At 39.7% G+C, this 16,555-nt stretch overlaps 1 protein-coding gene across 2 annotated transcripts in view; it reads left to right on the forward strand.

Annotated features, from left to right (window-relative positions):
* FANCI (Fanconi anemia complementation group I) overlaps window positions 1-16,555 on the forward strand; it is an 89,545-nt gene that overhangs the window by 56,444 nt on the left and 16,546 nt on the right. Inside the window, exons 18-25 of one of the 2 annotated variants that reach the window (XM_008070619.2) lie at window positions 6,121-6,189; window positions 8,784-8,885; window positions 10,983-11,153; window positions 11,231-11,352; window positions 12,177-12,341; window positions 12,779-12,958; window positions 15,334-15,500; window positions 15,837-15,922. In XM_008070619.2, the coding sequence (XP_008068810.1) occupies window positions 6,121-6,189; window positions 8,784-8,885; window positions 10,983-11,153; window positions 11,231-11,352; window positions 12,177-12,341; window positions 12,779-12,958; window positions 15,334-15,500; window positions 15,837-15,922 (1,062 nt within the window). The remainder of the gene's footprint in view (window positions 1-6,120; window positions 6,190-8,783; window positions 8,886-10,982; window positions 11,154-11,230; window positions 11,353-12,176; window positions 12,342-12,778; window positions 12,959-15,333; window positions 15,501-15,836; window positions 15,923-16,555) is intronic. The other variant, XM_008070620.2, reaches the window with a different exon arrangement.

Consider the following 16,555-nt stretch of genomic DNA (forward strand, 5'->3'; position numbering starts at 1 on the left):
ATCGTTCCGCCTCAGCCTTCCGAGTAGCCGGAATTACAGGCGCGCTCTACCATGCCCGGCTGATTTTTTGATTTATTGTAGAGATGAGGTCTCGCTGCCCAGGCGGGTCTCGAACTCGCGGGCTCAGGCAGTCCACTCACCTCATCCTCCCAAAGGCGCGGGATTACAGGCTGAGCCACCGAGTCTGGCTGGTTTTAGAATTTTTATTAAATCTTTCCAAAAACACTCAACTCAGTTTTTACTTATTTTTGTTTTGTTTTTTTTAAAACACAGAAATGCTTTATTAATATAAATACACACACACTATAAAGCACTAAGAAATTTAAATATCTATATCACAACAAACAGGTGGCAATTCAACATCCAGGGTCGACAGAATACTTGAAGGAGACTACAACAGATCAGATTCCCATGGTGGAGAGGGCATCTTCATGGGTGAAGGGGGGCCCAGCTGAAATAGATTTTCAAGTTCTTGCTCCTCATCAAGGACCATGATGGGCACTCCACTCAAGGGGCAGTGTGCAATCTGGTGCTCTTCGGGCAGGTCAAAAGTTTCAACATCAGCTCGTGTGTAGAACCAGTTCTCATTGTAGGGAGCAAGCTCTTTATGCTTGGCCAGCTTGACCGTGTCCACCATTCGGGAACTTTTAGCTCTCCGGACTTTTTGAGGAAGGCCACCAGGGCCTGACAAACTCCTGCTGGTTTACGTCTTTTATGATACCTCCTGGCATCGTGCGGCCTCTGTGCTACCTGCCCAGGGGAAAAGCTGTTTTTATTTTTGAGTCAAGGTCTCATTCTCACATAGGCTGGAGTGCAGTGGCATGATCATGGCTCATCACTGCTTTGACTTCTTGGGCTCAGGTGATCCTTTTGCCTCAACCTCCCAAGTAGCTGGGACCATAGGCATGCACTACCACACCCAGTTAATTTTTTATTTTTGTTTTGTAGAGATGTCTCACTGTGTTGCCCTGGCTGGTCTTGAACTCCTGAGCTCAAGCAGTTCTCCTGTCTTGACCTCCCAAAATGTTGGGATTACAGGCGTGAGCCACTGTGTTCAGCCTAGACTCCGTTTTTATAAAAACAATTCTTTTTCTTCCTACACTTGGTTTTTAACAGTTTACAGAATGTCTGATTAAATCAGGTGATTATGACAGTACATTTAGCAAAAATGTAGGAGAAATACAACTACTGTTTTGTGATTAGTATACTTATAATTCACCCAGTGGTGGTAGAAGTACGCAGTCATGGAGTATATACTATACTACTGTTTCTAGCTTTTTTTTAAAGAAATGGAAAGCATTAAGTAATCTAGCAGTTAGATTAAGTGGAACTAATTTCAAAGATCAGCTATCGTAATACGTTCATGTGACATTTATTGAGCCACAGTAGTTCTGAGGCTCTATATCTTTTAGAAACCGAATCTTTTAGGCTTATTGTAGAAAATATAGAAAATTCAAAACTGTCAAAAAATATTGCTAGTACCATAACTTACACCTATATATACAAAATTGGAATATAAGATTTATATAGCTTTTATCTCTTTTTTTTTTTTTTTGAGTTGGAGTCTCACTGTGTCACCCAGACTGGCTGCTCCTGGCCACCGCAGCCTCGACCTGCTGGGCTCCGGTGATCCTTCCGCGTCAGCCTTCCAAGTAGCTGGAACTACAGGCGCGTGCTACCACACCCGGCTAATTTTTTTTATTTATTGTAAAGATGAGGTCTCACCAAGTTGCCCAGGTGGGTCTTGAACCCACGGGCTCAGGCAATCCACTCACCTCAGCCTCCCAAAGTGCGGGATTACAGGCTGAGCCACCAAGCTCGGCAGCTTTTATCTCTTAACATTATGTTCTAATCACTTTCCATTTCATTAAATGTTCTTTGATGGACAATATGATTTTTAGTTCCAAACAGAATATTCTTTTTGCATATACAATTATTTATTTTTAAAATTTTGGAGCATTTCTGCCATTTTTCACTGTGAGCATTCAGCTCATAATGTTGTATCTGAATGTTTGATCACATAACTGAGTCAGAAATGAGAATATTTTCAAGTCTCTTGGCACACCTTGACAAGCACTGAAATTATTTTAATCATTAAGAAATCTTTCTTCAACACTCTTTTTTTTTTTTTTTTTTTTCATTAATCAGTAGTTTTTATTATGGTTTTGTGGGGTACAGTTAAGGGTAGGTGTACAATGACGTTTCATTCAGGCACCCTGTAGATAAGAAGTGTTTTCCCATCCCCCGACAGATATTTGCTACTGTTAATCCCATCCCCCTCCCCCCCTTTCAACACTCTTTTATGATAAAATCTCCCAGAAGCTTTTAGCAAACTAGGATTAGAAGGGCTCTTCCTCCCTGTGATAAGGAGTATCTATGAAACCTACATCAAATATAAATGGAGGTAGAATGGATACTTTTTTCTTTGATCAGGAATGAGGATATTTGTTCTTAACTGAATAGTGGGTATTCTATCCAATGCAACAAGGCAAGAAAAAGAAATAAAGGCACACAGATTTAAAAGGAAGAAGTAAATCAGTCTTGGTTTGCATAATATCAACAGTACCAAAGTATCTACAAAAAAGTGAGTTTATTAAGGTTTTTTTTTTTTTCTTTCTTCCTTTCTTTTTTTTTTTTGAGTTGGGTCTCATTCTATTACCTAGGCTGTAGTTCACTAGCATGCTCATAGCTCATTGTAGCCTCAACATCCCTGGGCTCAAGTATTTCTTCCACTTCAGCCTTCCAGGTAGATAGTACTACAGGTGTGTGCCACCATGCCTGGCTTATTTTTTTATTTTTGTAGAAACGAGGTCTTGCTATGTTGCCCAAGCTATCTTCCTGCCTCGGTCTCCTAAAGTACTGGGATTACAGGCATAAGCTACATCTCCTGGCCAGTAAGGTTTTTGAATAAAGATCAATAACCATGCAGAAATCAGTTATAGTTCTATGTACTAGCAATGAGCAATTAGAAAATGAAATGAAATATTTAAAATAGATAAAAAATGAAATACTTAAAGACAAGTCTAACAAAATATATACAAGGTATATACACTGAAACCTCAACATACTGCTGAGAGAAACTAAAGAAAAACTAAATAAATGGAGAGATATGCCATGTTCAAAGATTAGAATGGTCAATATTGTTAATACTTTAAGTCTCAAAGTGATCTATAGCTTCAGTGCAATCCTAATTAAAACTCAGAAGCTTTTTTTATTATAGAAATTAAGTTGATTCTAAAATTTATATGAAATGTAAAGACCTAGAATGGTCAAACAATTGAAAAAGTATAAGGTTGTTTCAGTGGAGTTTTAACAGAGATCCTAAGGTAATTCATTGGGAGAAAGGATGATCTTTTCAACAAAGGGAGATGGAACAGTTGCTTATTATATTGAGGGTTCCCAAGACCACCCTCAGGTTTAAAAATTTTATAAGAACAACTCATAAAACTCTATATATTTGTTTTTATGGCTAAGATTTATTACAGTCAAAGGAATCAGAGTAAAATCAGCAGAGAGAAGAAGTGCAAGAGGGTAAAGTCTGGAGGAAGCCAGGCACAAGCTTCTAATAGTTCTCAACAAGTGGCATTGCATAAGATTCACTTAATTCATCCAGCAAATGATTAGTGACAACACGTGCAAAGTGTTGTCTGCTAGAGAAGCTTATTAGAGACTCAGCAACCAAGGTTTTTGTTGGGGCTGGTCACATAGGCACCTTTTACCTATCATATACCAAAACTGTAGATTTCCAGTGGAAAAAGAGATACAGCTGTACCTTGTGGAGATATTGCAGACTTGGTCCAGACCACTACAGTACAGCAAATATGGCAATAAAGTGAGTCTCAGAAATTTTGGGGTTTCCCAGTGCATATAAAGGTTATGTTCACACTGTAATGCAGTCTATTAAGTGTGCAATAGCATTTTGTCTAAATACACACACACATACACACACCTAAATTTAAAAATACTTTGTTGCTAAAAAAAAAAAAAAAAAACAGCTAGCAATCATCTGAGCCTTCAACAAGTTGTCATCGTTTTTTGCTAGTGAAGGTTCCTGCCTCAGTGTTTATGACTGCGGACTTATCAAGGTGATGGTTGCTGAATGTTGGAGTGGTTGTAGCAATTTCTTAAAATAATACAACAAGGCAGTTGGCCACTTTGATTCTTCCTTTCATGAAAATGTCTCTGCAGCATGCAAAAGTAGAATTTCTTTCAGAATTGGAATCCTTAAACCCTGCCACTTCTTTATCACCTAAGTTTATGTAATATTCGAAATCCTTTGTTGTCATTTCAACAGTGTTCACAATATCTTCACAAGTAGTTGATTCCATCTCAAGAAACTTACTCTCTTTACCCATCCATAAGAAGCAACCCTTCATCCATTAAAGTATTATTGTGACATTGCAGCAGTTCAGTCACATCTTCAGGCTCACTTCTAATTATAGTTCTCTGTTTCTTTTCTTGTTTTGTGTTGTGTTTTCTTGGCTGGAGTGCAGTGACATGATCATAGCCCACTGCAGCCTCAACTCTTAGGCTCAACTGATTCTCCTACCTCAGCCTCCTAAGTAACTGGGACTACTGCCTGGCTAATTTTTTTTTACTTTTATTTTTAATTTTAATTTTTGAGTCAGAGTCTCACTCTGTCGCCTAGGCTGGAGTGCAGTGGCACAGTCATGACCACCACAGCCTCAACCTGCTGGTTGCAGACAGTCCTTCAGCCTTCTTTTTTTTTTTTGAGTTGGAGTCTCACTCTGTCGCCCAGACTGGAGTGCAGTGGCCGCTCCCGGCCATCGCAGCCTCGACCTGCTGGGCTCTGGCAATCCTTCGCCTCAGCCTTCCAAATAACCGGGACTACAGGCGCGCGCTACCACGCCCAGCTAATTTTTGATTTATTGTAGAGATGAGGTCTTGTCAAGTTGCCCAGGCGGGTTTCGAACCCGTGGGCTCAGGCAATCCACTCACCTCGGCCTCCCAAAGCGTGGGATTGCAGGCTGAGCCACCGAGCCCGGCTCCTTCAGCCTTCTAAATACCCAGAACTACAGGTATTCACCATTATGCTGGCTAATTTTTTTTTCACTTACTATAGAGATGAGGTCTCACCAAGTTGCCGAGGCTGGGCTCAAACTACTAGGCTCCTCTTGCCTCTGCCTCCAAAAGCTAGGATTGCAGGTGTGAGCCACCACACCTGGCTAATTTTTTTGTTTTTTTAAAGATGAATTCTCACTACGTTGTTCAGGCTGGTCCTGAACTCCTGGCCTCAAGCCTTTCTTCTGCCTCAGCCTCCCAGAGCCACCATGCCCAGCTGATTTAGCATAATACTTAATTCATCTGGAATATGTTTTGATATTATATATAAGGAACTAACTTCTTTCCCAGGTTAACCAGTTGTCCAAACATTATTGCCTTTTTACGTATACTAAGTCTAATTTGTTTGTTTGCTATTTCTTTATTTTGTCTGTATATTTTTTTGCCAAAGCAATTTTTAAAATTTTCATTATACATTTGTAAAATATTTTAATGCCTATTAGGACTAATTTTCCTTGTTTCTTGTCTTTAAACAATTTTTATTTTTTGGTCAATACTTACTTGGTATTTCTAACAGGTGAATGGTACGTCTTTTCCAAGTTCAAAAAGAACATTTTCCCAGTATTTTAATCTGAGCAATTTTTCAACTAAGGCTAGAAGTTTTGGATGGGAAAAAATAGTATGTTATTCATTCACGTTAGGGTATTTAGGGCCAGAGGTACGTCCGAACCATGGAAACTCAGTGAGAAAAATGTTCTAAAAAGGAAGTCTGCTAATATAGGAAGAGAGAAAAGAATAGAGGCCTAGGACATCCTTGACTATGAAAAGGCAAAGTACTGCAAGCCGGAGTGACCTGTTGCTTAAAAATTATGAGGATTATGGTGAGATTGCTAATTTAGCTCTCAATGACCAGAGATCTCTTAACTTAGGCAAATAATCTAAACTTTCTGAATTATTTCTCTCTCAATAGGAATTACAGTCTTCATCTTTATCAAAGAGCTGAGAATAGGATAAAGAAAGACTTATTTTAAAGTTATGATTATCCAAATCACTAGTATCTCCATTAAAGAACTTTTTTCTTTCTTTGATTCCTCTTAGGGGTTTTATGATGTTCTTCGAAGGAATTCTCAGCTGGCTAATTCAATTATGCAGACTCTGCTCTCACAGGTAAAAAGTATTTTTACAAATATAGCAAATATAGCAAATACAGATAATAAGGTGTTAGAGGTGATTGAGGTTTTCCAGACCTTTCAAAATACAAGAAAATTCACAACTAGTACATTGGTACTTTGTGAACATGCTGAGAATATGGGATGCTGTTTTGGGTTGTTTTATTTCATTCATAACTTATCTACCTTCCTCATTACCATCATCTAACGGTTATCTCTGTGAGTTAAGAGTCTACATTCTAAGTCAGAAGGACATTTTGAAGAACCATTTGTACAAGGACTATCAGCAGCTGCATTTGTTATGTTTAATTTCTGAATGATCAAAGAGATCTGAAACAATCTCTTAAATCTGAATAGAGATAGATGGGTATCTGTTAGGTTACTTTCTGAACTTTTTAGTTTAAAAAAAAGTTTTCATTTTTTTTTTTTTTGAGTTGGAGTCTCACTCTGTCACCCAGGCTGGAGTGCAGTGGCACACTCACAGCCACCCCAGCATCGACCTGCTGGGCGCCAGCAATCCTTCTGCATCAGCCTTCCAAATAGCCAGAACTACAGATGCACACTACTGTGCCCAGCTAATTTTTTTGATTTATTATAGAGACGAGGTCTCACCAAGCTGCCTGGGCTAGTTTTCTTTTTTTTTTTTTGAGTTGGGTCTCACTCTGTCGCCCAGGCTGGAGGACAGTGGCACGCTCCTGGTCATAGCAGCCTTTACCTGCTGGGCTTAGGTAATCCTTCCTCCTCAGCCTTCCAAGTAGCTGGAACTGTAGGCATGTGCCACCATGCCCGGCTAATTTTTCTTAATTTCTTGTAGAGATGAGGTCTCACCAAGTTGCCCAGACTGGTCTCAAACCCATGGGCTCAGGCACTCCTCTCACCCCAACCTCCCAAAGTGCTGGGATTATAGACATGAGCCACCGTGCCAAAAAAAGTTGTCAAATTATGAAATATTTTATAGAACCATCAAGATGAGAAAAATTCATGGAGAATATCTAGTATTAAAAAAACCTTTTACTCTCAACATTTATTCATTAAGCATTGATTTGCATCTTTTTTTTGGTAACAGCTTTGTTAAGATATGATTCACATGCTCTGTGATTTTCATTGTTCTCTACGAGGAGAGTTCCTCTAGACCCCTAGTCCATCATTTTGTACTCTCTCAATACCATTGCTTTGTGATAATTCTATTGAAAAAGTTCCGTTTGAAATTAAGGTTTCAGCATGTGTGGAAATTATTAGAAGGTCTACACTATCCATCAAAAGCTTTTCATTGGGCTGGACTTGGTGGTTCACACCTGTAATCCCAGCACTTTGAAAGGCTGAGGTGGGGGAATTGCTTGAGGTGGGGGAATTGCTTGAGGCCAGGAGTTTGAGACTAGCCTGGGCAACAAAATGAGACCCCCATCTCTATTTAAAAAAAAGAAGAACTAGCCTGACATGCTGACACGCGCCTGTAGTCTTAGCTACTTAAGAGGCAAAGGCAAGGGGATCACTTGAGCCCAGGAGTTTGAGGCTATAGTATGCTGTGATGCCTGGGAAAGAGAGTGCAGAGTGAGACCGTGTCTCCAAAAAAAAAGCTTTTCATTGGCCTTGAGCCTGATCCTATGTAAAATTTATATCCTGTTAGCTATATTCTATCTTTGAAGCTATAATGATCAACCAATCTACATTGACGCATTTAACAAGAATAGAGAATTATGTTTGAAAACATGAAGCAGTGCTTCCTGACTCATACCTTTTGTTGTTTTTGAGTCACGGTCTCACTCAAAAGTTGCTCAGGCTGGAGTGTAGTGGAGTGATCATGGCTCACCATAGCCTGAAACTTCTAGGCTCAAATGATCCTCCAGCCTCAGCCTCCCAGGTAGCTGAGACTACGGGTATGTGCCACCATGCCCAGCTAATTTTTTGATTTTTTTTTTTTTGTAGAGACAGAGTCTTGCTATGTTGCCAAGGCTGGTCTAGAACTACAGGGCTCAGGCAATCATCCCATCTTAGCCTCTCAAAGTGTTGGGATTAAAGGTGTGAGCCACTGTGCCCAGCCTGGCTCAGATTAATATGCAGGCCAATAAAATCCTGCAGACTCCAAAAATAAAAAGCAGAAAAATAATAGCTAACGATCTTTTCCAGCTCTCTAGTACTTTACACGTGTTGTCCAGTTTAATCCCTATTCAGCATTTATGTTAATAATATCCTCATTTTTCAGATGGGTAACCAAGGTACTGATACCTTTATGAACATCAGTAAAAAGTGGTGATACTGGGATTTTGGACTCAGCTAGTCTGACTCTAGAGCCTATATTCTTAACCACCAAGCTCACTGAAAATGCTAATTGCCTGGGGAAGTCTAGTAATTTATGTGAGAGAATATAGTAGAAGTGAAATAGGAAGATGATCCTAATCAGTACAATGCCCAAAGCAAGGGTAAAGGAGGTAGGTGAGCCAAAGTAATAAAAATGTTGCTTCATTGTTCTTTGCATAGTTGGGACACATGTCTTAGAAGGCATTAGACATTAAAGGCACCTTTTGTTTGACAAGCTAGAAAACTAAAAAGCATTTATGAGCCATGATGTCTCTTTTTCCTTACTTTACACAGTTAAAACAGTTCTATGAGCCAAAACCTGATCTACTGCCACCTCTGAAATTAGAAGCTTGTGTTCTGACCCAAGGAGATCAGATCTCTCTACAAGAACCACTGGTGAGACTTTTATTCCTCCTTTAACCATTATTTTTACTGGTTGTTTTTTGTTTTTTTTTTTTGAGTTGGAGTCTCACTGTCGCCAAGACTAGAGTGCAGTGGCACACTCCTGACCACCGCAGCCTCGACCTGCTGGGCTCCGGCGACCCTTCCGCCTCAGCCTTCCAAGTAGCTGGAACTACAGGCGCACGCTACCATGCCCAGCTAATTTTTTGATTTATTGTAGAGATGAGGTCTCGCCAAGTTGCCCAGGCGGGTCTCAAACCCGCGGGCTCAGGCAATCCACTCACCTCAGCCCCCTAAAGCGCAGGATTACAGGCTGAGCCACCGAGACCGGCTTATTTTTACTGTTAAGGATAGGAATGATCTTCACAAAGAGGTATCTTTCCCTATGAAACCCTCTTCCTGGTTCTTCCAGTTAACTTTACTCTTGAGACTTACCTGTCTATCATTTCTGAACCATTATCACCTTCAACCTGTTAGTAAGATAACTCCATGTAAGTATTTTATTAAATCAGGGCATCTACCAGTTCCCCCAAGAAGCACCTTATCTCCCATTTATGAATCTTTGATTATATACACTAAATAACTATTCTTTAGAATGTGGGTGGCTGGATGCAATGGCTCATGCCAGCGATCCCAGCACTTTGGGAGGCCAAGGCAAAAGAATCTCTTGAGCCTAGGAGTTCGAGACCACCCTGGGCAATAGCAAGTTCTGTTCTCTACAAAAAATAAGTAGTGTCAGCTGCTCGGGAGACTGAAGAAGGTGAATCTCTTCAGTCCAGGAGTTTGAGGCTGCGATGAGCCATGATCATGACCACTGTACACCCTCTTGGGTGACAGAGTAAGACCCTGCCTCGGGGGTAAAAAAATAATGTGGGGAGGGATGTCATCTAGGAGCAGATGAACCCAGGGGACCTGCTTCATTAGACTGGAAAAAGTACGTGATTTAGGCTGAGCAGACATTGGTACTCTGTTGAACCTTCAGAGGAGCTAGGACAGGTTGATTTTCCTGTCTTTTTTTTTTTTTTGAGTTGGAATCTTACTCGGTTGCCCAGACTGGAGTACAGTGGCCGCTCCTGGCCACCGCAGCCTCGACCTGCTGGGCTCCGGCGATCCTTCTGCCTCAGCCTTCCCAGTAGCCGGAATTACAGGCGTGCGCTACCACGCCCGGCTAATTTTTTTTTTTGATTGATTGTAGAGATGAGGTCTCGCCTGCCCAGGCGGGTCTCGAACCCGCGGGCTCAGGCAATCCACTCCCAAAGGTGCGGGATTACAGGCTGAGCCACCGAGCCCGGCTTTCTTTTTTTTTAAATAAAGACAGGGTCATGCAGTGTTGTATCATAGCTCACTATAAGCTTGAACTCCTGAGCTTAAGTGATCCTTCCACCTTAGCTTCCTGAGTGGCTGGACCTATAGGCGCATACCACCGTGCCAACTAATTTTTTGGTTTTTTTTGGAGACAGTTTCGCTATAGTGCCCAGGTTCGCCTCAAACTCGTGGGCTTAAGTGATCCTACCACCTCAACCCCCCAAAGCATTGAGATTACAAGTGTGAGCCATTGCACCTAGCCTGATGTTCTGTTCTTATCTAGCTACAAAAAGACAGAGAAGATAACACGGGAAACTCCCACACCAAGTGACTTATAATTTATGGCAGGGAAAAGGACGAAGTCTTTCAGTTGTCAGTCTTGCCTTCATTTGTGTGTCTTCTGTGCCTTGAGATGTCCTCAGCCTAAGATGCTATGTTGATCTCCTACAGATTCTGTCAACATAAATGCCTATCTTTAGAACAGCCTCTGGTTCTCAAAGGAACTAAAGAGGTTTTAAAGTATCAGACCAGAGATAGCACATCCGAGAATGCATTTTGAGGTGTCAAACACTTATGAGGCCAATTCCTTTGGGAAAGGTGTAGAAAACAATGCTTCTGTTCAATTAATTTTTTTCCAGTTTTGTTAATTCATATGGACTTAATTTGTAATGCTAAAGAATGATTTCCTTTACTCTTATAGATAATAATTATTTGCTAGTTATGAACAGCTTCATAAGTTATTCCTTAACACTCAAGAATACTTAATTTGCTTATTTTCTTCTATAGGACTATCTGCTGTGTTGTATTCAGCATTGTTTGACCTGGTATAAGAGTAGAGTGATACCCCTACAGCAGGGAGAAGAGGAGGAAGAAGAGACATTCTATGAAGACCTAGATGATATGTTGGAGTCTATTACTAATAGAATGATTAAGAGTGAGCTAGAAGACTTTGAACTGGTAATTGTTAAGTCCTCAGCTGTATTGAATAATGGAGCTTTTTAGTAGCTTATTAATTTTTATCTTTTGTCTTTTAGGATAAATCAGCAGATTTTTCTCAGAGCACTGGTATTGGCATAAAAAATAATATCTGTGCTTTTCTTGTGATGGGAGTTTGTGAGGTTCTAATAGAATATAATTTCTCCATAAGTAATTTCAGGTAAGGTCTTGCTGTGACTCCATTTGTAGTTAGATTAATACTCCATTTTATATATGAATATGATTGATACTCCATTATATATAATGCATATTTATGTATATATTTATTTTTTACTCTAGCAATATGCTATGCAGTAAATAGACCACAGAATGTGACACTGTCTCTTAAATCAACATCTAGCCTAAATCTAAACTATGTTCTTTCTACCAGAGAATATCAAAGCATGTGCTTATCAGTCCTATAAATGTCTCCCTCTAGCAGGCTTTCATTTATTCAAAATTTCCCAAACCTTGAATTCAAGACCTTCTGATTTTAATACAGACTTTCTTTTTTTTTTTTTTTGGTTTGGAGTCTTACTCTGTCACCCAGGCTGGAGTGCAGTGGCACACTCACAGCCACCCCATCATGTACTTGCTGTGCTCCAGTGATCCTTCTGCCTCAGCCTTCCAAGTAGCTGGAACTACAGGCATGCGCTACCACGCCTGGCTAATTTTTTATTTATTGTAGAGACGAGGTCTTGCGAAGTTGCCTGGGTGGCTCGAACCCTTGGGCTCAGGCAGTCCACTTGCCTCAGCCTCTCGAAGTGCTGGGATTACAGGCTGAGCCGCCAAGCCCAGCCAGTTTTGGACTTTCGTGCATTGGGGTGATAGATTGGTGTGATTTAGAAGTATTATATTAATGAAAGTTCATTCATTTATAATGTTATATCTAAAATACTTGTATGACATTTAAAGAAGCATTGTGATTTCTTTTTTACTGTATGTAAAAGTAAACTATGATATTCTGATATTTGTCCTTAGTAATCTCTTTCTCTGTTTATACAGTAAGAATAAATTTGAGGAAGTTCTGAGTTTATTTATGTGTTACAAGAAACTCTCTGACATCCTTAATGAAAAAGCTGGTAAAGGCAAAACTAAAATGACCAGCAAAACACATGATAGTATTTTGTCCATGAAATTTGTGTCTGATCTTCTCACTGCTCTTTTCAGGTAAGGTCCTACTAGATTGCTTAAACACAGCCCGACAGTGAAAATAAAGAGTTACTTCAAATTATTAAAGGAAAATTGAGAAATGATGAATTCCAACAGGGTGTTAAAAGAAAATCTATTTAAGTAGCTTTGACACAACAGATAAGAGAAGAAAGAAAAAAACTGAATTTAAGAAAACAAAAGTGCAACAAAAACAAAGGCTAAGATTGACATTTACATTTTATCAAAGTGAGGGATTGGGGGAGGGGAAGAAAACACTAAGAATAATGATTGTAAAAGGATAGCCATGGCAGTAACTCTAGTCTGGGCTGCTTAAGAGACTGCCATTCAAGACTTGCTTAGGGTGCTGCTGTTCTGATCAATCCCTAGAAAGCCTTATTCCAGATCCCAATAGCTGTAGGGGAATCTCTTCCTCTTTTTTTTTCCTTTCTCTTTAGGGATAGTACCCAAAGCCATGAAGAGAGCCTTTCTGTTCTCAGGTCCAGCAATGAGTTTATGCGCTATGCAGTGAATGTAGCTCTGCAGAAAGTACAGCAGCTAAAGGAAATGGGGCATGTAAGTGGCCCTGATGGCCAAAACCCAGACAAGATCTTTCAGAACCTCTGTGACATAACTCGGTAAGCTACTCTTACCCTCAGAAACCTGTTGTACTTGCTGTGATGTCTCCAAGAGAGCAAGTCGGAGATGAGGATAAAGACAGTTTGAGGTCGGACATAGTTTAAGAGTGAAAGTGCAGTCACTGTTACTTTTTTGTTTTGTTCTTTGAGTCGAGGTTTCACTCTAACCCAGGCTGGCACAATCACAGCTCACTGTAGTCTTGACTTCCTGGACTCAGGCAGTCCTGCCTCAGTCTTCCATGAAGCTGGGACTACAGGCGCATGCCACCATGCTTGGCTAATTTTTTTCTGTCTTTTTTGTAGAGATGATATCTCACTATGTTGCCCAGGCTGGTCTCAAACTCCTGGGCTCAAGCATTCCTCCCACCTTGGCCTTCCAACGTGCTAGGATGGTAGGTATGAGCCATTGCATTGGCCATTGGGTCTTTTTCTAGTCCTGCCTTTTTTGTTTTCTTTTTTTTCAGGTTAGATGTCTTGCTATGTTGCCCTGGCTGGCCTTGAACTCTCCTGGGTTCATCAGGGCTTCTAGTATTGCTTTGATGTGGCTTGTTAGTCATGTATAAAATGTTATTCTGCTATCAGGAAAAAAGAGGGATGTTACAAGTGATTAAAAATGATTCATCAAGTAGACCTAATTCTAAGTATGTATGCACCTGACAACAGATATTTCAAAGTACTTGAAACAAAAACTGATAGAACTAAAAGACAAATAGATATAACCTTAATATAATCAATCCTCTTTCAGTAGTCAAAAAAACTAGTAGATGGAAAGGGGTAGAAAGATGTGAACAACACTGTCATCCAGCTTGATTTAATTTACATTTAAAGAACATTCAGCAACAGCTTCAAAACACACATTCTATTATTTTCATGTGCACATGGTGCACCCACCAAGATGGGCCAGAAAACAAACTCAATAAATGTAAAAAATAGAAATTAGTATGTTCTCTGACTACAACAGTTCTCTGACTTCCATATATTGGAATTTAAGTGCACTTCTACATAACCCATAGTCAAAAGGAAGTCATAAGAGAAATTAGAAAATATCTTTAACAGAATGAAAATGAGCACACAGCATACCAAAACATGTATGATTCTGCTAAAGTGCTATTTAGGTAGCAATTAGAGCAGTTGATGATTTTTTTAAAATCTCAAGTCTCCTATATAAACTTCCACATTAAAAAACTAGAAAAAGAAGAGCAAAGTAACCAGAAGAAAGGAAATAACACAAAAGTAGAATTATGAAGAAGAAGAAATTAAACAGAATTTAGAGAAAATGAAGGAAAACTGTTTTTTGAGAAGATCAAGAATCTTAACCTTAACCAGACTAATCAGGAAAGAAAAAAGACACAAATTACAAATAGCAGAAATGAGGGAGAGCAGACATCACTACCAATCATACAGATGTTAAAAAATAGATAATAGAATTTTAGCAGCTTTATGCCAGTAGACTTTTTTTTTTTTCTTTTAGTAGGAATCTCTGTCGCCCAGGCTGGAGTGTAGTGGCATGCACTGGCTACCACAGCCTGGACCCGCTGGGCTCAGGCAACCCTTCCACTTAAGTCTTTCAAGTGGTTGGAATCACAGGTGTGCACCACCACGCCTGGCTAATTTTTTTATTTATTATAGAGATGAGGTCTTGCCAAGTTGTTCAGGCTGATCTCGAATCCTGTGCTCAGGCAATCTCACCTCCACCTCCCAAAGTGTGGGATTACAGACGTAAGCCCACACCTGGCTCATACCAGTAGACGTAATAGGTTAAATTGATACATTTCTTGAAAGCTCACTCAAGAAAAATATAGGTAATCTGAATAATCTTATTTCTATTAAAGACATTGAATTTGTGGTTTAAGACTTTCTCTTCAAAATTTCAGACCTAGATCTCTTCAATGGTAAATTCAACCAAACACTTAAGGAAGAAGTAATATCAATTATATACAAACTCTTCCAGATAATAGAAGAGAACATATTCCAACTCATTTAATTAATGAGACCAATTATTACGCTGATACCAAACCCAAAGACATGACTAGAAAACCACAGAACAATTTAAATCATGACTATAGTCTGCTGTGTTAGCAAAGCCAGACTCAAAAGGCTACATATGAACAATGTTTACATTATGTTTTGTAAAAAAAGTTAAACTATGGGGACTGAAATCAAATTAGTGGTTGTTTGGAAATGAGAAGAAAGAAGTGACTACCAGTGAGCACAAGGGACCTTTTGTGGTACTGGAAATAACTTGGGAGACTATACAATGTATACATTTTTTTAAAATGTGTGAACTGTTTACCTACAGAGGATATGAAATTTACTATTTGTAATTTTACCTCTGAACCTGTCTTTAAAAATAAAATCACTTTCTTCTGCTTCAGGGTCTTGCTGTGGAGATACACTTCAATTCCTACTTCAGTGGAAGAGTCAGGAAAGAAAGAGAAAGGAAAGAGCATCTCACTGCTGTGCTTGGAGGGTTTACAGAAGATTTTCAGTGCCGTGCAACAATTCTATCAGCCCAAGATTCAGCAGTTTCTCAGGGCTCTGGGTGGGCATTTCAGTATCAGTAAATTGGCTTGATCTGCGTTTCTCCTTTTTAGTTAACCTCCTTGATTCTATTTGTGAACCTACCAGAAAACATCTGAGAGCAATCCTTATGTTGCTAAGGAGTGACATCTAGTGGATTCAGTGTTGGCACTTAATAGATTACATTTAACTACAGATAGTGCCTGAAAAATGGAGTATAGTATCCAGAAATTGCAAATTTTTAGAGATAAATTTAAATCTGCCTTTAGGCCTTTTTTGGCTTCCAAAATTTTAGCTATTAAAAGGCCAAAAAACATGAATCTGTGTCAAAGAAGACAGAGTTATTTTCTATTCCTAGATGTTACAGATAAGGAAGGAGAAGAAGGAGAAGATGCAGAGGTTGGTGTCACTCAAAGAGCAGCATTTCAGATCCGGCAATTTCAGGTGAGACGCCTTGGGAAGCTGCTGTACTGGCCTGAGTGGGACCTTACAAAGGAACTGTTAGCGGGGGCAGCTGGTAAGAATGGGCAGACAGTGAGAAAGCAGGACAAGAATTTTCTTCTAGATCATCCAAGCGACAGGACATAGAATGTCAGAATGAAAGATCATGCATTTAAAAGGATCCTTGTGAGGATATGTGTTTAGCCGCCCAACCTGTGGAACTCATTCCCTTCAAGAACTGCTTGAGTTTATGTAAAGAAATAGAAAGGAGCCCTTCAAGGCATAGAGCCTGTGTTTTTGCTTTTGAGTCTGTGGTATAACTTGGCTTTCTATCACAGGGTTTCTTTATTTAACAACAAATTTTGAAGTTCCTACTGTGTGCTAGGAAGAGAGAAGTGACCGGGGCTATCTGTATTCTAGGGGCTAAAGATAAAGCAGGGAACAAAAGACTAAAATTCCTATTTATAGAAGTTAACATTATAGTAGAGTAGAAAGACACTGACAAACAGATAATAAAATATATGCTATAGCCGGGCTTGGTGGCTCAGTCTGTAATCCCGAGCCTTTGGGAGACTGAGGTGAGTGGATTGCCTGAGCCCACGGGTTCAAGACTCGCCTGGGCAACTTGGCAAGACC

The sequence above is a fragment of the Carlito syrichta genome, unplaced genomic scaffold (genome assembly GCF_000164805.1).
Source record: "Carlito syrichta isolate Samal-C Ts95f unplaced genomic scaffold, Tarsius_syrichta-2.0.1 Scaffold313872, whole genome shotgun sequence".
Lineage (NCBI taxonomy): Eukaryota > Metazoa > Chordata > Mammalia > Primates > Tarsiidae > Carlito > Carlito syrichta.